This window comes from Chaetodon auriga, chromosome 15 (assembly GCF_051107435.1).
Source record: "Chaetodon auriga isolate fChaAug3 chromosome 15, fChaAug3.hap1, whole genome shotgun sequence".
Classification (NCBI taxonomy): domain Eukaryota; kingdom Metazoa; phylum Chordata; class Actinopteri; order Chaetodontiformes; family Chaetodontidae; genus Chaetodon; species Chaetodon auriga.
The window spans coordinates 20,923,975-20,944,459 of NC_135088.1; the positions used below are offsets into that span (position 1 = coordinate 20,923,975).

General features: G+C 42.2%; 1 protein-coding gene across 1 annotated transcript; it reads left to right on the top strand.

Annotated features, from left to right (window-relative positions):
* Positions 1–2,031: 2,031 nt before the first annotated feature.
* On the top strand, positions 2,032–19,620 carry LOC143332828 (sialate:O-sulfotransferase 1-like). Its single transcript, XM_076750635.1, has 9 exons — positions 2,032–2,231; positions 3,608–4,246; positions 10,695–10,809; positions 11,899–12,083; positions 13,893–14,014; positions 14,625–14,802; positions 15,366–15,530; positions 15,637–15,837; positions 18,537–19,620. The coding sequence occupies exons 2-9, from the start codon at positions 3,856–3,858 to the stop codon at positions 18,887–18,889; spliced, it is 1,710 nt and encodes a 569-aa protein (XP_076606750.1). The 5' UTR covers positions 2,032–2,231; positions 3,608–3,855; the 3' UTR covers positions 18,890–19,620.
* The last annotated feature ends 865 nt before the right edge of the window (positions 19,621–20,485 follow it).

The window sequence follows — 20,485 nt, forward strand, 5'->3', positions numbered from 1 at the left end:
GACAAGCAACATAATTTGGACAACAAGAGGAGAGGGTTGAGGTGGCTGTGGTTGCATTGTGTGAGACTTCACACCAGGATTGTTGGTAGTCTGGACAGAAGATGACATGGTGTTGAGGCTTCTACAAAAGGTAGGAGGTGATGGCGTTCAGTGTAACATGTGAGAAACACAGAAAGACAGACATAGCTGTCTTAGCAGATATTTAAAAAAGCAATTCTTAAAAATATGCAAAAGAAAACAGAAGATTGGTTTAACCACAGACCATGAACTCAAGCATTGCTCTATGTAATTCTGCCTCTTTCATCCTGTGGTTACGGCCAGAGGACTGTGTCTCTTTCACTGTGGCCAATATCAGCATGATTTCAGCAGACTTACCAGATTTCAAACTGGTTAATGGGCTGCTCATCTTTAAAATTCTCACCTGGTGAGGTGTGCATATTCTGCTATGATAAATATCTGGAGCAAGGCATTCATATTTTCTACTTGTTTTGGTGGAATCTTGTTTGTTATCTTGTTTATGTTTAGTGTTTTCTATCTATAGAGATGTTTAAGGACAGTAACACTTGATGTGCTTTCCCAGATGTGCTTGTTTATTCTATAGATTGCATTTTGCATGCATAGTAAGTAAGCAAAGCACTTATCTCATAATATGTAAGTGTTCTGCTGCCTTGACATCCCCAAGTTCAAATAAGATGGAGGATACGAGGCCAATTATATTTGATTTGTTAGCATAGGGAGAAGAATTAGAACAAAAAGAATAAGTGACATATCCCTTCTGATGGTTTTGAAATGATGATCATTTCCATCTTAACGACTCATCTTCCCCACATTTAGAAAATTCTTCAAACCCCTTCAATTACACCAGAAAAAAGTAGTTTCAAAGAACTCCCAGATTTCTTCAGATGTTTTATGAAATAGAACCTTTTAACATTTGGTGACTTCAAAGCAGATTAACACATTAAGAATCAAGACTAAATCAAAATGCATTTTTTTCTTTCTTTCTTTCTTTCTTTTTTGACACCCTGCACTCTTGAACACATCAGCAGGCCTGTACCTGAGGGCCTTCGGTTGAAGGCATGGACAGTATAAAACAGGCTGAAGGTCAATCAGCCATGACAAAGCGCTTTGCTATGCGCTGTTAATTTCCCTTTGTTCATGACAGGAGCGCGCAGACGAGCCGCTGTTCGTGGTGCTGAAGTGCAAAGATATAATACAGTCAACCACGGCTGACTGATGCATCATCCATGACTCATCACGACAAACTCCAATCATTTAGAACTTCAACCAAACAAGCGTGCAAGGCTAAATCCAAGCGAACAACCATAAATGAGGACAATAAACTGGTCAATGAGACAGATGATTTGAGTTGTGGATCTCCGAACTATCAGAGGCTGCCAGGATCTGCAGTCCTTATGGGACTTCAGAGATATGGCTGCGAAATCCATGCCTCCCATTATAATGGCAAAGACAACCTTTCCATATTAAATTTGATGCAATGCATGCTCCCTTTACCAAATACGCACAAAGCCAAACACCGTCTCTGGCTGAATTGATTCAGGCTACAGAATACTGTTGATGTTTCCCCCCGAAACTCAGGAGCAGTGTCAGCGCGCTGCAGCGTGCTTGCTGCTCGGGTAGCCTACTTCACGCCAAACCCGTGGTCAAGTGCAGAGTGCATGGCGAGAAAGACATAAAGGCACGGTGCATATGAAGCTCGGTGTCGGGAGATATGTGACGGTGTGTATGATGGAGCCGCTGTTTCTTATAAGGGCCCCTTGTGTGCAGCGCAAGCTCTGGACTGTTGGACATGATTCTCCCGTTTGCACTGTGGTGGAGCTGTGACGCGTTTCACCAATGCAAATGAGACTTACTCCCCTCCTCCTCCTCCTCCTCCCCCTCCTCCTCATCACCTCCTCTCTCTCTCTCTCTCTCTCTCTCTCTCTCTCTCACCAACACACACTCACACATACTGTCTGTGCTTTATATCGCCGTGCCAGCCTTTCCAAGCGACGGAGAGCAGCACTGGCTGGCAGAGAGAGAGAGAGAGAGAGAGAGAGAGAGAGAGAGAGAGAGAGAGAGAGAGCTTATATAATACCAGCTCTGGGAAATGCTGGAGAGCCGAGGAGACCTTCACTGGACAGTAAGCGGGGAAAACAGCCATCATGACGGCCATAAACTGATAAGTGTTCGCAAAACACAAGGATGGCGTGCGTACCGCTCCACCGCTGAAGGTAAGCCGCATGTTCAGCTGTCCTGTACTGTAAATGGTGGAGGCAGAGTCAGGGGTTTTAAGATGGAAGACCTCGGATTCTTAAATAGGTGATTCGTGTTTATTCTCGGTGTGTATGCATTCATCTTCCAGCCTCTCGTCCATGCCTCTACATCACAACAGACAGGTGTGGGGATTTTAGGAGTCATCGTGAGTTATTTTATGGGTAAAAAATTGGAGTTGAACATAACTTGGGCACTCGGACTTGATCAGAGAGTGTTCATTGTGCAAACTGTTGCTCCTATCCTCAGGAGCACTACCGCACCCCTACTTTTTTGGGGAGTGGGGGGTACAGTGTGGCGGGTCCGCTTCAGAAGACAGAACTAGAGGCCTGAGATGAAAAGTAGAGCTGAAGGGCATGACGGTGTGTGTGTGTGTGTGTGTGTGTGTGTGTGTGACGGCCACCGACACAACGGGGCAAATAATGGATATCATCGGATGTGAGGGAAGAGAGAGGGGCTGGGTCTGTTAGGCATCCACTGGGGGGTGTGGACACATTATATGGGAACCTCTATAGACCACAGTAAGTCACATCATCAAAGAGGGGCTTGCATCGTGACAGAAAAAACGGACAAAGCACACAGAACGGGTCAGGGCTGCACTTCACTGCGCCTCTCTCCACTCCAAGTATCAGGCTTTACAAACACTTGGAGCATTTGGCTGTTTTACACCCTAATCATTCTGTAATCTTCAACATCTCATCTTTGCACGTTTTTTTTTTTTTATTCATCACTTATTCATCTCTCCACAAATGAGAGAGATGGTCTGCATACTGCTATGATAATCCTCCTTTCATAAGCACCCATAATGCGCTCTCCAGACAGTTTTTTATCACATGATGTCATTTCACTGTGATAACTGAGACTTAGATTATCCTTATTTTAACACTGGCAATATATCCCAGCTTCACAATCTGACAGTGCAGGAAGTGGAGAAAATCTCTGCACTGAAATGGAATCCAACTTAAAAGCCATATTAGTAAAGGTTGGTGGAATTTCTTGTTTCCCCTCCTTTTTATAAAACAGATTCGTGTGATAGCAGAGCACAGACAGCACACAAATAAAACAGGAATTACAGGAATTGCAGAACACAACTTGAGGAAGGGTCCCGAATCAAAAACAAAGGCAGGAATGAAAGCAATGAAGCAGCAGACACCAAGGGATGTGTTGCAAGATGCTGCATGACAGAAACACAAGCCCATATGTCAACATGAGCTGTGCATCTAATCCACAAGGCACATACTCCCCTTTCCTTTCACTGTGTTCACATACAGAGAAATACACTTGTGCTTTAATTCCTGCTGCTTATGTTTTTTTTTTTTCTGTTTTGGTGCCTCAGCTTTCCTCCAAGTATCATCCTGGAGTCAGTGGCCAAAGCCTTGGATATTAAATCCCTCTGTTGAGACACATCTATTGTTCCACTGCTGCTATTGGACTCCATGGCGACAAAGGATCAAGACACAGTGTCTACAATACTGCCAGATGCTGCAGGTCTTTCCAAGATTATGAACTTGTAAGTTGGCTACAGATATCCACATACCTGATCCATGAAATGGCCTTCCACTAAGGTGAGAGACAGTAAACAGAATGGTGGCGCCCCTCTACAGACTGCACTGCCTCTTGAAGCGGGCTCAGATGCTGCTGCTCTGCCTGGGCATCGCCTATCTGATGGCAGGCAGCATCCTGCTCCTGCAGCGCTCCAGCACCAGAGTAACCCAGCCAAACCTCGCCAGCCTGCCTCCACTGCTGTCCCTCGCAGCACCTCCTACGGTCCTCAGGACTGCCGGCCTGGGTGTGAGGGCACGCTCCAGATGGGCCGCCATTCAGCCTGTGTCCGGAGGGGGAGCCAAGGCAGGGCGACACTGGCCCGCTTCCCAAAGCCTGGGGGTCCAACACTTGCATCGCCGCTGGTTTCACAGTCTGCTGCCAGAGAGTCCAGAGCAAAGAGTCTCTCTCCACAGGAGCAGCAGACACAAAGGTAATCGTTCTGTGAACACATTCAATTCCTAAAGCCTAAAAGTCAGTCAGGTTTGTCTCCACGTTGAACTGACACTGTTTGGTCTTCAGTCCAGGTCTCAACTCTTAAATACTGTACTTGGAGTTGTGACTTAATCAACATCACTGCAGCTTTCCTTATAGCAAACTAGCCAGCAGGCCAAAGAAGCAAAGCAACCAGTGTTAATGTTAACAAGTGACCGCTGGCCACTTCTTGCCCTATTTACATTAATTAGTTTGCCAGTGAGGCATTAACAACATGAAAGGGATAGTCAGCTAATACTATTTTTAACTAGCTGACCAGCATGTGAATGAAAAATCCATGTTATTGTTCTATTTACCACAAACTGTAAGAATCAGTAATCAGCCAGTTCCAATTAATTCTGTTGAGACTGGAAAGCTGTGCTTTAACCAGTTCAAACAGCTACTTGTTGCCAGGCTTTTGGAAAGCACAGGGACCTCCAATATGGCTGCCAAAAGATACTTATGCTACCTGACAGATTTTTGATTGTGTGGCCTCATCACAACACACAAGGTGGTTTTGTCAATCATGAACTGACCTTATATATCAGCAGCCAAGGTTGTGCACCTCTATTGTCATTAAACAAAACAAATCGCCAGATATTCAGTGAAAAGGCTCTGGGCTATAACACAATCATGCTCTCTGAAATAGAGCAGTGAGGGGGGGATATGAGAGATTGAAATATCCTGGTGAAGATGTGTTAACTGAGACGGTGGTTTTCCTGGTGAATAATATATGAAGGAGCAAATATACACGTTTATTTTTTATTTTGTGATTTACTTTTTCAGCTCAGACGGCCTGGAGCAGAGGTAATGCATTCTGCACAGGGCTTCCACAGCGCACTGACAACAAGCTTCATTGTACATTTATGAGCAGATAATCATGACCTTAGAACATTTAGAAGAACTTCATTATACATTTATATGACATTTTACGTGTGGATGCTTCATATCCTGTAGATGAGGGGTAGTGCTCGCTGATCATCTAAAAACCAGAGCAGGAAAAGGCGGATATGCACCAAAGTTTCCAGAAAATAAATTAGTAATTATGAAGATAAAAATGATATAATTGCTTACTTGTGCTCTCTATTAAAGAGCCCTCACCTTTACTTGAGTACTTAAAGATATCCCTGGAGATTTACTCTATTGTTGAACAGGCCTGTCAGTGCCATTTTGATGAAAAGATAAATACAATGGAATTATCTCCAGTGGAACATCTGTTCTTTTTACTCATTCTTGAAAAGCATCCTACAAGAGCTCTTAATCCTTTTTTTAAACAGACACTACATAACCACTCAGTCACTAAGTAGGGTAATACAGATGAAAAATGTTGGAGGCAGGAATGAGATCAGTTTCAGCATAAGCCATCTGGCCAAGGTTCCTTTTAAAAAGTATTATCCAGGACACAGAATTAAATACTCAGGTTGACTGTAACTCATGCCCGGGCCAACTATTTCTGATCTCATTCATAAACCTCTGCATTACACCCATGGACAAATATGTATTCCTCAGTGTCAGTTAGTGGTGAAAAGATGAGGTGATTTGTTGATTAAGTTGACAGAAAATTCATCAGATAGCCAGCTGTCTGAAGTTTAAAAATCCACCTACTGAAGCTCACTAATTAACACATTACATCTTGTTTGTTGAAATCAGAGATTGGTCAAAGTGAGGATGCCAGGCGCCCAGCAGGGACTTCAGGAAGTCACTGCTCCCAGCTATGACATGGTCCATCACACAACCCCCCATAAAGCCACCATGTGTCATTTTACATTTGGTTTGCATGGATTAAACAACGAAGACATAACATGTTTGCTTCAGAGGTTTGTTGCCTTGATACAGAGCCGTCCAGCTGTTTCCTCACTTCCTGTCTGTGTAATGGTACGGACATGAGAGTGGTATCAATCTTCTCATCAAACTATTGGCAAGAAAGTGAATAATTCTTTTTCCAAAACAGTCATTGTTGAGCAAAAACACATGGATCTGCTGGCTCCAGCTTCCCAAATGTGAGAAGTTGCTGGTTTCTCTGTTTTATATCATCATTAATGGAATATTTTTGCTTTGGATTATTGAACAAAAATGATTCCTTGTGCTGTGCGAGAGTGTGATAGGAATCTTTCACTATTTTTTTAAGGGACTAAATGACTAATCCATTCATGAAAACGTGCAGGCTTATCCACAGATTCATCAGTTGATTGTCAGCTGCAGTTTCAATGTTCCACAAATCTCACATATCATGTCTGACGTGTCTTTCTAAAGCGGATTAAAAATCACTGTCTTACTCAGTGAGTAGGCACATGTTAACAGTAACTGTCCTCTAGTTATCAAATAAGCACTATCATGAGATGATTAAACGGCTCCTATTCATCCAACACAGTCTTGTTTTCCAAGCCTCACAGCTGAATTCTCTGGACTACAGCCCAACAAATAATACAAGGTGTTTGATGCTGATAACAATATAATATTGTCCACTATGTTTTTAACCACATAACATAGCCGAATCTTTTTGAATTATTCCTTACATTTGGTTATTAAAGAATTGCCGATACATTTGTCAGTGCTCTCTGGTGGACAAACTATGCAATAACAACACTGTTGCTAAATTGACTTAAAGCCATCTTTGGTATTTCTGTGCTGCAATTATTTTATGTTTATTGGCTGATGCATGCTGTATATTAGTTCCTGAATATCTGTGATATGGTGATGCACCTGCTCTGAAACACCAAAGGACTGAAAAATAAGAAAAAGTAAGAAAAATATGAGGATATCATATAAGCAAAATTAAAGGCCTGCAGCTCTAATCACAAGCCAACCCACTTCTCTGCATCTGTAATATATTATAATTAGTTCTGTAGTTTGGTATTCAGTCTTTATGTTTTCACTGTTTTATTTTCATTTTTTATCACTATTTACCGACTGCTTGGACACAACATTGCACAGCAGGGTAGAAAGGTTCGCACACGCATTTTCAGTGTCAGATATTCATAGATCCAGGAGCCCTACCTATTCAAACATTTTATAATAAAAGTGTGAGATGCATAACACTTTGCACCTGTTGCTGGAAACTTTGTGCCTCACAGGAATGAGTCACAAATTCCTTGATATGTAAAATACATATCAGAAGTATTACACGTCCAGAGATATGCAGAGGGATCAGAAGTAAGCCATATTACAGGCGTTGCACAGCAGTAGTCACACTCTCTGTGTGAGTATTTTGTTTGTTTGATTTTTACGAAGTTTCTGTTGATTCCCCTGCAAATTTTGGGTAAAGTGTGAAGTAGATGGTTGTCACTTTATTGTCTGAGGTTTGATTTTCTTACAGAGGTCTCTCTGAATATTATCCGCTGAATGTACAGCCACTACAGTCCAGATGAGAGAAGACTTGATAAAAATGTTGATGCACTCATCAGAGTCACCTTCACTTAACGTATGGTCAGAGCAGTGAGCTTAACAAGCAGCAGACTGTGATGCAGGCAGTGTTTGGCGGGGAGGGGGGTTTGTCCCCTGGGTTTTGCCTCCCAGACTACAGAAATGTTGCCCTACCTTATTGGTGAAGGTTGCTGTGGCTGTACACAGCCTGCAAGACTACCTGCAGGGACCACTCAGGCCCAAAAAAGGGTTCATTCAGTGTTTTCTTTTTTCTTTTTAGGGTCAAAAATCATTTAATCTTTGTACATCTGTCAAAAATAAAACAGTAGAGCACACAGAGCTCTAATACAACATTATCTATCAGAAAATATCAGAAACTAAAAAGGATTTGTGCATTAACAGTGCAGAGGTTTACATAGCATTTCTTCATTTTGTTATACCTGCATTATGGAAAGCACAATTTAAAATTTTTAAATTTTAAACAATTTTAAACAATTTTAAACAATTTTAAACAATTTTGTCAATTTTAACAATTTTAAAAAGTGAAAATGGACTATTTTGAAAATGCGTATTTTAATATTTGATGGCTTATATTACATGTCATCTTTTTATCTTTAAATATTAATAGTATTTTTTTTCTAATCCTTATGTTTTACTAATATTAAATGGTTCTCACTGCACATTAGCCTTTTGGAGTCAGTGGGTTTTGCTGAATTATTGAGTCTTATATATACTAAATATGAAGAGATTCCTTATCTACATAGGGTTATTTTATTATTTTATCATGCCTCCCCCACTTTTAACTCAATGCCCTTGGTTGTATGCATATCGTCTGCTACATTCATATCTTCACAGTGATCTGCAGACACTGTATTTAAGGTGTTTCAGTATCAAAATCCCTGTTGAGTTGATCCTCTCCGACCCCAGCTTGGGTCAGCATACCATGTCCTGAAACCCTCTCTGCTGTGCTTTCAATGACTCTCCTCACATCTGTGAGGATACTATAGACCCAGCAGTGAGACTGTGAACTCAGCCCACTTTAATGGACAGACACGCTGCACATGCGACCCCTGACAGTGGCACATGTCCTAATACTTGGCCATCATGTCATTAGCCTTCTCCATCCAATCCTGTGGGGAAGACTCAACTCCAGCACAACCATCTGTCTTAGTGTTTAAGAAAGCGACACAGTGTCAGACCTGAGTGCAGTCATTTCTATCATGTCTGGGAATTTGGGGCTGCTTCCCTCCATTAACCCTCAGCTGCAGCTGCCTGGGGCCTCTCCTTCACTTTGATTAAAGCAATGACCGGCCCTGCTGGGTGGGTGAGGTGGGTAGGCGAGCCTCACCTTGGGTGACGCCTCTTGAGATGCTTCCTGCCTCAGACTTTGGCAGTCCCAGTCTCTTAGTGCTTTCAGGCAGCATCTGCTGCTGTTCTCCAGTGTTTTGTCTCCTGAGGCACAGGCGGCTGGTGACTCAGCCTCGCCCCAGCACAACAGGCTGGACGGGCTTCAGAGGACATAGCAGGCTGATTGAATCACGAATTCGATATGGTGATGCTTGGTCTGCCAGAGATTTCACGGTCCATTGCGTGCTTCCATCTTGTCTGTGCACCTTGCTGCCACATCTCTTCAGTTCTAGTTGCAAGTATCTCCTTCAATTCCTCTCAATTCCAGTTGGCATCACTTTTTCTTGTGCTGGTAGTTAACACAAAATATCCTCAGTATCCTTGAAACCTTTATGAATACAAATACAATACAATACCTGTTCACACCATACAGCTCCTGAATGAGGAGGAACATCTAGCATATAACCTACATATATAACCATCTCAGACCCAAGGGGCGAGATGTAAATGAAGTCTGCACACAAAAGAAATGCATATGTTAACCTCTACACCAAGACTGGTGTTTATAAGGAAGGCATTTATCCCTTAGCTGAGCAGAGCGTGATGTGGAAATGTGGCAAAGACAAGGATAACATCAAAGACTGAATTTAGGTGACATTTTATATGGAGCCTTAATCTTGCCAGCACATCATAATAGTCTGTCGTAATCTATTATGGGTTACATCCTTCTTTCTCCAGGGATGATTTTTATTCTGGTGAAAGTAAATAAGGTTCACTGTAATGTAGGAATAAGAATATCTATATTGGATATTAGATTAATCCTCATCATGTTAGAAATTAGTTGGATATTATGGCTCACAATACATGTTGGTGTATAATTAGTGTGAGTAAGTGATGACGCAAAGCTGCTTTGGCACCGTTAGAGGACGTTGCCAGTGCCAGACTAAAGACAGAGGAAGTCTGGTTTATGTCCAAATCAAGTTAAAGAGGAGAGTGTCAACATCCGTCATGGCTAATTGCAGCTGTGCACATTGTGTATTGTCATAGCGTGGAACAAAGTGCATTCAGAATTACTGTAATTATTGTAGAAATCATTCTAATTTCTTTTTATGCAAATCTGCTCAGAATCTATCTTACAGAAAGAACCAGAAAAGAAGCTTCATTTTTGGTGTAATTGATGTTATTTGGGCTGCAACTGATGATTACTTTCATTGGGAAGAATAATTTCATTATATTTCATTACTTTCATAAACTGTCCATTGGTTTGATTGATGAGTCATTTAGTCAATAAAATGTCCCATAACTGTTTCGCAGAGCTCAAGGTGACACTTTCAAAATGCTTTATTTAGTCAAACTAATGATCCCAAACCACCAAACATATTTACTTTACGATCATATAAAACAAAGGAAACGAAGCTGTTCATCATTTGAGAAGCTAGAAACAAGGAATGTTTTGAGTTTTTGCTTAAATAATCAACTGATTTTCTAAATTGTCACCAGTTGATTTTTCGGTGGCCCAACCGATCGATTAATTGATTAATTCCAACAGCATGAAATGTTATTGTAACAGAAACACACATTTCAATCAAATACTTTTCAGATGGACCCTTTTCAATGGTGAGGGCACTTCCTGAGTGCCTCTACAGGGAATTTTCAGTCTGAATGGTTTTCTGTCTGGATTTCTTTGACACATGCAGGAACCTACATTGGTTGCTTTCTGCACAATGCCAGCGATCGAGCCCTGGGAGGAACGATGCTTTATGACCTGCGCAAAATGACCAGTTCTCTGTGTCAAGACACCTGCTCAGAAAGGTAATGCGTTTGCGGCGGGCTCCTGTGAAGGGACCACAGAAGGCCTGCTGTTTGAGTAAATGCTTTGGATCTCAGTCCCCTCCATGAATGCCTCCTGTGTTTGGAGCCAGCGGAGAGCCAGGTGGCTGGATGACAGTAAAAGATGAGGGGGGTGAGAGAGGGGAGAGTGAAGAGCAGGCCAGGACAGAAGGCTTGATCTGTTGCAGGAGAAGGAAGGAGGGAGGTGTGTATGTGTTAGAAAGCTTAATGAGCTGACTACAGCAGTCGGTGGATAAGTCAGAGGTTAGATGTGTGCTTTCCTGTGGCCGTGGGGTGAATAGCTCTGATTGGGTCAGTGTGAGCTGAATTTGCAGCATTGTAATGACCATCTAAAGCTGCAAGAAAATGTGGAGAGGCAGGTGGATTTTTCAAAGCAAACTCAAGGAATGGCCCGCTTAAATTATTCCTTCTAATATCTTAGCAGCAAGGAAGCAGAGCAGACCTGCTGAAACAGAACAGCTGAGGACAGATGGATGCAGAGAGTTGGTGCTCACATCTCAAGTTCCCCTACCCCCCAACACACACACACACACACACACACACACACACACACACACACACACACACATGCACAAAAAGAAAAAAAAAAAAAGCCGTCATGCTCGTTACCTGAGCAGGCCAATTACGGCGATAAGTAGAAGTAAAAAGTCAAGGCAATTTATGAGGAAGCTTCAAACGACATATATGAAAAGGTCAATTCTGATGAGGTCTCTGTCCCAAGGAGGGAGGATAAAGAGAGAGGATGAGTCACAACAGCCTTGATATGTAAAGTACAGATCAGAGGTGACTGCAGCACAGCTGGAAAAGAGCATTTCACAGTCAGACAAGTGCAGATAGAGAAGTACTGACAAATGTCACAGGGGATGGCCCATACTGTAGATAAATGATAAGTTTGAAATGTTAGCTAATGTCCTGTGGGATGGCTTAGCCTGAAGGCAAGAGCTTTGGGTTATGGATTGCCCTTGGCTAGGGCAATAACTGTGTCCATCTGTGTGTGTGTGTGTGTGTGTGTGTGTGTGTGTGTGTGTGTGTGTTTGTGTGTGTGGCTAGTGGGTACCAGTTTGCAGGTCTGGAGTATGGAGCTGAATGCCACTGTGGGAACCGGATCAGTAGCCCACGGGCTCCTGAGGAGGATTGTAGTCTGGTGTGTCGGGGTGAGAGGGGGTCTCCCTGTGGCGGTGTGGGCCGGCTCTCCATTTACAAGGTGGAGGAGCAGCTGCCTGGTCACAGAAAATGTGAGTCAACGTCCCTCAGGAAAGACACAGGACTGTTTGCTATTTATTATCTCGGTGGAGGACTTCACAAAGCAGTGAAGAAATAACTTTATAAACTGAAATTCCCCAGAAAACAAATCAGTTGAGAGAATGCAGAGTTAGTAAAAGTAGTGCACTCATCACACCTAAACCAATTACAATGTCAATGCTGACTCTGGCCAAAAGCAGACTCGAACCCTTACCCTAAGTTATACTGGCCTATTCTCAATTCACTGTGAAAAAGATGATCCGTTTTGCGGTTAAATTATAAACTTTAACTAAAAAATAAATAGAAGCTAAGCATGCTAGTCGATGGAGTGCATTTCTTTTGTTCTGCTGTGGAACAGCTAACCTCTCTCTCTAAAGAAAAGCTGTCAGCCGAGTTTTCACCGTACAGTCTAATTTTACCTCATTTGGTCGTCTCAGACTGTGATGAAGGCTGACTTAAAGAAAGAAAATTTCCCATCACTGCTGAGACAGTCATTATTACCCGGAAATCTCATGCGCTGGAAAGCGTGTTCCATTATTACAACAACCGGCAACCATGAGCCGTCATCACCAGTCTCAGCTGTGCTATAACAGCATATTTACCAGGGTTTTTGATGTGGGGATTTTAAGATCTTTAGTCCTCTGTGTTGTTGAAAATGTAATATGAAAATGTAGTTTATGTAAATGCTGCCTTGTTTTTTAATGTGATGAAAGATTATTAAAAATGCACTGTACATTGCAACAGCCTTGGTGTGTTGTCAAGACACCCCAGGGTGCCACAACACCCACTGCACTTGAAAACTAAATGTGTATTAATCCACAGCTGAAAATGATCCCCAACAAATGGACTACACTGTTCCTATTTGAGTCCTGTTTGCCCGGCTGTTTGAGGACGTGACAGAGCTTTTCTAAAACACATATATTTTTTTGTTTAAGATTTTGTTTCCTGTATGAATCTGAATGAGTGTGAATGAGCTCAGAGTTAAGCGTCACAGACATAGAGAAAATCCCCAACCCTATCCTTTAACAATCTTTGATGTGTTGAGCTACATCGCTTCTTTTGTAGCAAGAAGATTTTTATGACAAAAATGGTCCTAATATGAAATAATTTGGGCAAAGGGGATGAGTGAAGATGTCCGTCTGAGTGATGGGACTCTTTGCTGTAGGCCGATTAAACAGGTGAATTTTTGCATAACATCACGCCTGCTGCAACTTTACCCTTGATTGATGGCGTTTGTTGAAGAATATTCTCTGAGGCGAGGGAGCATCAAAGGATACACATTGTCTGCCTGTCTACCCTCTCTTGCACGGGGCATGACACAGAAGGGTTGTGATGCACCAGATTTAAGATGCTGTATATTTCATTTAAAACAACGAGATGTACATGAAGAAGTCAGTATAACTCTTATTAGAGTTGTGTTGGCCTTTAAGATATGCATCCCATTATTGCTGTTGGCAAGGTCAAATATATATGAAGTTTATATTATATGCAGTATTAATATTCATGATTGGAAGGTTCAGTGTCTCTGGAGCTTTGCAGCTGAATTGTGAACACATTATACACTAGAATTGAGTTAAGTATAGGAATGTAATTAGGGCAAAAATACAGATTGCTAATTTACATTCAACCTAATTTTGAATAACGTTGTTGTTGTCTCAGTAAAGCCTTTAGTTGCTTTTGTTAGTGAATAAATGAAAGCACGCCCTAATGCTGGTTAATGCAGGTGTATCCTACCAAATGTCATTTTGTTATCCTGCCACTCATGTCCTACTGTTTTCTCACGTGTATTTTTCTCTTTGCAGTCAGAAACATTCACTACCGCGGTTGCTTCAAATTGCCGAAGAACACCATCAGCACCTTCCCCATCCACTCCTTTCAGCTTAACCTGACCACACAGTCCTGCATCGAGACCTGCACAGATAAGGTTTGAATTAGCTCTCTCAAATTACAGACTTGATGAGCAGTTTAATTGCACATTGCTCTCTGTAGTTTACCAGCGGTTCTCCACTTCCAGGAGAGGAGGCTCCATAGCTCAGAGAGCTGTCTCCACTCCCAGGAGATCACATGTCGAAGCACAGAGCTCCTCGGATTTTGCTGAATATTTAGGGTTTAATGTGCTGCTAATGAGAAGTAGTCTGAAGCTCGCACTGAGATCTTACTGGATGCAGCTGGGTCTCCTCCCAAAGCAGAAATGGCTGGTAGAAATATTGCACATCATTTGTTGGTGACTACATCGTGATTAATTCACACAGTGGTGTGTCTGTGTGTATGTTTGTGCATGTGATTATGCATAAGTTTTCTAAAATTTCCACTGCAGTCTGTCCTCATGCTTTGACATTGATCATTTTGACCGTCTGTTACTGGAAAAGTGAGAAAAAATAATGAAATGAAGTGTGCAATGGGGACGTGATGCAGACTTTCCTGCTGAACTGAGCCGACACATCACCCTTGGGTAGATAAAAGTCTTTGGAGAGAAAAATAATCACGATGAGTCATAGAAAAACATGGAGAACATTTGTGCTTTTGGTTTGCAGGAGCTCCCGCTGGCTGTGTTCAAGAAGCCCCACTGTTTCTGTACGTGGACGTCCTCTCTTTTCAGTCTCAAGCAGCAGTCTGACAACCAGCAGTGTGTGGGGAACTACAGCAGCACCTCCACACACACAGCAACCACTGAGCACGATCACTTCCAGGTTTACCACACACCTGTGCTTGGTGAGATATTTGCTATACAAGTACAAAACTGTGTCAGTCATCTGCATGTGACAGGGTCTCGTTCAAAGCTCCAACCATGCAAAGCCTCATTCTCATTGGTTCTACAGAGGGAGATGGGACAGTGTAATAATTACCAGACCGTGTCTGTGCTTTAATCCCACCCAATTCTGTAATTTTCACTGATCATGCTCAGCAGTCAGCAGACTCTTTCCTCTGTAAAACAGCCTGTAAAAATAACCTCAGATAAAACTGTTCCATTCACTGACACGGTCATGAATGCTGTGTGGTTTCCTTGGGGAAAGAACAGTTAGTGCATGATTGGGGAAGAAATTGCTCTTGAAAGCAGTGTTCATCCCAAATTTAGATCACACCCAAAATCTCAGCACTCATCCATTTTGCCACTCTTGCACTCATGCTACAATTTGTCACATAGGACTTGCTCTGTGTTACTTTTGTTCCCGAAGTGAATCCATTTTGGGATCTCCGCAGCCACACGTTCTGATCTGGTGCAGCTCCGCTTGGTTTTATAAATAAAACTGGCAACAAAAACTCTGTCCTTTTAGATTCCAGGTGCAAAGAGAGGATGTTTCTGCCTCAGAGATCCAGCTCCCTGGTGGCGCTTTCTAGTTTTCCTGGTGCAGGCAACACCTGGGTACGGCACCTGATCGAGCTCGTGACCGGCTACTACACTGGCAGCTTCTATTTCGACGGCACACTGTACAACAGAGGTGGGGAGGGCACTTCACCACTGTTCAGATGAGTGTTTGAGTGAGTGCTCGTTGAAATACTGCCTGGCAGCTGACCATTACTCATTCATTTATTCATTGGTACCAGGTTTCAAAGGAGAGAAGGACTACTGGAAGAGTGGCCGCAGCATCTGCGTAAAGACCCACGAGAGCGGTCAGAAAGAGATTGAGATGTTTGATTCTGCCATCCTGCTGATTCGAAACCCTTACCGCTCCCTCGTGGCTGAATTCAACCGCAAGTGTGCTGGACATTTAGGACACGCCACAGATGCACAATGGAAAAGCAAAGGTAATACAGTCAAATCTACAAAGACATAATGGTGGAGTAGTTTATGGCTCTGCTGAAGGATGCTGTTGTTACTGCTGCATAATATCTGCTGTTGATGTTATAGCAACAACAGACCAGAGGGGATTCTGTGACTGTGAGTGCATCATGAAGCAGTTAAGGTCGCATATTTACAGTGAAGACTGCACTCTGGAGTATAATAGCTTTTATACCATGGTCAATGACATACAGGAGACTATATGAGCTTTTCTGATCAGTACACAGTAGTCAGACACATCCTCCCGTGGCTCCATTTGTAACAACACAACAATACAGCATGCAAATTCCAAAAAACATTTCCTCACATATTGTACCTCGAGTGGTATCTCATCGGGCAGATAGTTGTGGTTTGATTTGTCCAGGTTTCATGCAATGAAAGAGAACGGTATTACTGATGCCATGGAGACGGAGTGACAGTTTTATGTTTGATTGCTAATGAATTCCAGTGTCAGACCCTCGCTGTGATAATTATCGAGTTTTCTGTATTTCTTGATCAAACCTATGCTTGGTTGCACTTAAAGGACTATTCATTTTCAAACAATTACCTTCACCCAATTTCTGTTCGGGTCATGAACAGAGGAGGGACCCCCCCCACCACCACCACTTATTAAACTGAGACCGCATGTTGTCGCATGGAAGCATAGCATGGAATGGAAATGGGGGTCTCAAATAAAGGAGAGCGATACTTGAACACAGAAATGAAAGCAAAGTCGGGTGGGTCCACTTGTTTTCTGGGCCAGGCAATGAAGCTTCAAGTGTCTTGTTTTTGAAAAAAGTTTCTTTGAATCGAATAAACTTGCAGATAAGGAAAAGAAGTACCTTATAGTTTCTGTATTTGTTGAAAAAAAAAAAAAAAGTGATTTTGTTAACATAGAAGCACCAAAGTTTGGACAAGCTGCTTTTTTGTCAGCCTTTTGAGACATTCAATCCAGGTTTACAGCTCTGTGGGGGCTTTAATCTGGTATCTGATCCAGTGATAGATCGTTCCGTCATCATCACAGATGCTGCTCTCTCTGTGGCGTTTGCTAATCCCAAAATTTGTCAGACATATGGTGTTGTCGCAATTCCCTATCCATTCAAGGACAGACTGTTTGCATTTGTTAAATACCTTCAGTAAGAATGTGATTAGTTCTGATATCTGATTAGGCCTCCGTCTCTGTAACATTCTGCCTGTGTCTGAATATACATAGAACAAATCATTCCTGTTAGCGGATGAGAAGTTTGTATCATTGTTCATGGACAAGAGTTTTTGTTGTAAATTAAGGTTTTTCATTTCTTCATCTATACAGATGGAGGTTCTTAAAGTTGCACATAGAGGCTGGATTATTAACTACAGAGCTACAGCCATTAAACTATAGAAATGAGTACTACTCACTATGGGGTGGACTTGCAAGTTATACTGTATAAACATCATTTGCACTATCCAGTCTTTGATGAAAATATTTTGAGAGGGGTGATAAAGCGAAAATATTAGCCAAGACTGAGACAAATGCAGAGTAAGTCCTTGATTCCTGCCAAGAAGCGCTCTTTTTAATCTCATGAAATAAATTTGACATTTCAGAAATATTATTCAAAACCATATGAGCATGAACGTAAACACCACTCAGACAGAAGAGCCTCAGCATCAGAGATCAAGGCTGCAATCAAGGTGCTGGCTTCTGGTAAAGCACCGGGGAGGACAATTACAGTATTGAGTTTTATAAATGCTGTGAAAACAGGTTGATCCCCTTCCTCACTGTACCATAGTCAGCCAATGCACAGTGCAAGTTCTGCTGTGATTTCTCTGCTGCCAAAACCAGGTAAAGACCATTTGCAGATGAATAATTTTAATCCATTAAGTCTGTTACATAATGATTATAAAGTGTTTGCGAAGATGCTTGCAATATGTCTTGAGAGAGTGGTTTCATCTTTAATTCATGCACTGTAGATCAAGTGGGTTTCATCGCTGGCCACCTTACCTCCACTTTTTCATATAATCATCAATTCAGCATCCAGTGGTGGCAATATCACCAGAAGAAGAACCCCGATTGCAAAAAAAGTTGGGATGTTGTGTAAAACAAAACAAAATATGTATAACTTGGTAGAACTTTCTCACATATATTCAGTTGAAAACAGAACATAGACAATATATTTAATCTTTGACCTCATTATCTTCATTGATTTTTGTAAATATTTGCTTATTTTGAATTTGATGCAGCAACACATCTCAAACAAGCTAGGACAGGAGCAACTAAAGACCGGGAACGTCGTGAAATGCTCCAAAAACACCTGTTTGGAACATTCCAGTACATATCATTATTTAATCAAAATTAGGCTTTGGTCCAGTCTCCAGTTAGTATTATACATTATGGGGACATTGTTCCAGGATTTGTGAATATGTGAACTGACCATTTTAGATGCATTGTGGCACATAACTCTGGCCACATCACATCTGCCCTTAATTAACTTTCTGTCCTCTAAAGCTGTATGTATGTAACCACTCCACCTCTTGAGCTCTGAGATGTAAAGAAGGAAATTCTGAATATGAACATTGCATTTCCCAGAGGCAGTGCTGGCAGCCTATTCAACAGGTGGCATAAGATCTAATAATTACACAAATCACACAATGCTTGTTGAAACTAGCTGTTGTCTAAATGATCAACTGTACTCTCTTTCAACTACAGAATGGCCAGAATTTGTCTCCAGCTATGCACCCTGGTGGGCATCCCACGCTCTGAGCTGGCTGAAGTTTGGACGCCGCCTGCTGGTGGTGCATTACGAGGAGCTACAGAGGGCCCTTCTCCCACAGCTACAACACATCACGGCCTTTCTGAACATCACTGTGACCGAGGAGAGGCTGCTTTGTGCGCAGAGCAACCAGGACGGGCATTTCAAACGCTCAGGGGCCCAGCGGCCCTCCTTTGACCCATTCACCACTGACATGAGACAGATGATTGACCCCTTCATTCATACTGTTGACCAAGCACTGCAGAGCAGGAACTTTAGCAGGCTTCCACAGGAATACCTCCCCAGATGATGATGTCAAAAGGTCGTACACACAGTCCTTTAAATGACTACTGCAGCAGGGGTTTGCGATAGAGAAGTTCTTCGCAGACTGCTCTGGTTGAACTAAGTGGACCACCTGAGTCTTAGATAAACTGCGAATGGCTGTCTAGTGATAAAAACACACTGGAGGTCACTGGAGAAAACATGACAATTCATTGTGAAATCAAATGGTGAACAGTGATGAAAGCCTCGGGGCAGTGACTGCCTCTCTGAGAGCTGCAAATATGACAAATTCTCAGAGAGGATTTGACATAATTTGTTGGCCTGCAGAGTTGGGATTATCTAGCGAAGTGCCCGACTGCACAAATATTAGTGTCTAAATCCAGGATGGACCCATTTTGGTTGAAGAGGGTTTTCTGTGGCTTTATGATTTCACTTTAGTGCAAATACTGTGTTTTTATCATACAGTAAACCCATCTTAATGAAAGGTGCAAGTCATACTAACAGATGACAACCACAGCATTAGTATTACTCAGATTCTCCTGAATTTCTGTGGGAATCTGCTAGTTGCTACGGGTTTGGATCACGATGGATAAAAGCCTCAGAGCTGCTACACGTGGCTGGAAGGACTCTCCATGCAACTCGTTTGGCTGCACATGAACTCAGAGCTATCTTTTGTGCTTTATGCTTTAAACTGTAAATGGCATCCAGCTGTTTCTAGAATTTTGTTTCATTAAATGCATTCACTTGTTTACACTTGCATTACTTGAAATGTTTTTGACTTTAATGGACCAAGGTGATGCAGTACAGCACGGTGTCACCAGGTTAGGTTAGGCCTTCACCGTGAGCAGAACACTTCCAATGTAAAGATGATGTTCAGATGGTTTGTGTACCTCGTATGCAGTGTGTTACCACAAACAGGCTAAAAGCAAGTGGTGGTTACAGGACAATTTTGAGCAAAAGAACCCTGTTCATATGTGTAGTGTGCAGTTGTGCCACTTCAATCATAGACTGGAAGAAAAGAGCCCCCTGGTGGCTGAAGAAGAACAAGCTCAACATTTTAGTCTGAGGTATCCACACCTTCATCTGCTTTCATTGATTGTACTTCACAGTAATAGGTGTTATCTCTTGAAATCCATGATGTTGTGACCAGGCTTTAGAAATTGTTAGGAGTCACAGGTTGTATGTGTAGGTGTATTGTTTAGCAGCGAGAACAGATTCACTGCTACACAGAGTATTGTCACTGTCAAGGACACTTGCACAACCTAATTCAGTGAGGTACATTCACAGCAAATGTTTACATTTTAGCCTGGACTGTTTTGTTCCATTTGATTTTATTGAACAAGATATCAAGGACGTGTCAAGGTAATTAGTTTCAAGAAAACATCATAATCTCGGGTTTCAAAAATTACCATGTAGGTAAATGAAAGTCTCTCTGACAGAGTGGCAACAAAGCTGAACAGGCTGAACCAGCTGTGCCATCCACTGTCACAGGCAAGATTTCAGCTACAAGCCACAAGGTTGAGGTCCTTCCTGAGCTACAAGTGCCAAGATTAAATGCAATTCCTAGAAACAGCCTCAATCCCCGGATTTATGAGCTGGTTCACGTCCCTATAGCGAGCCAGAT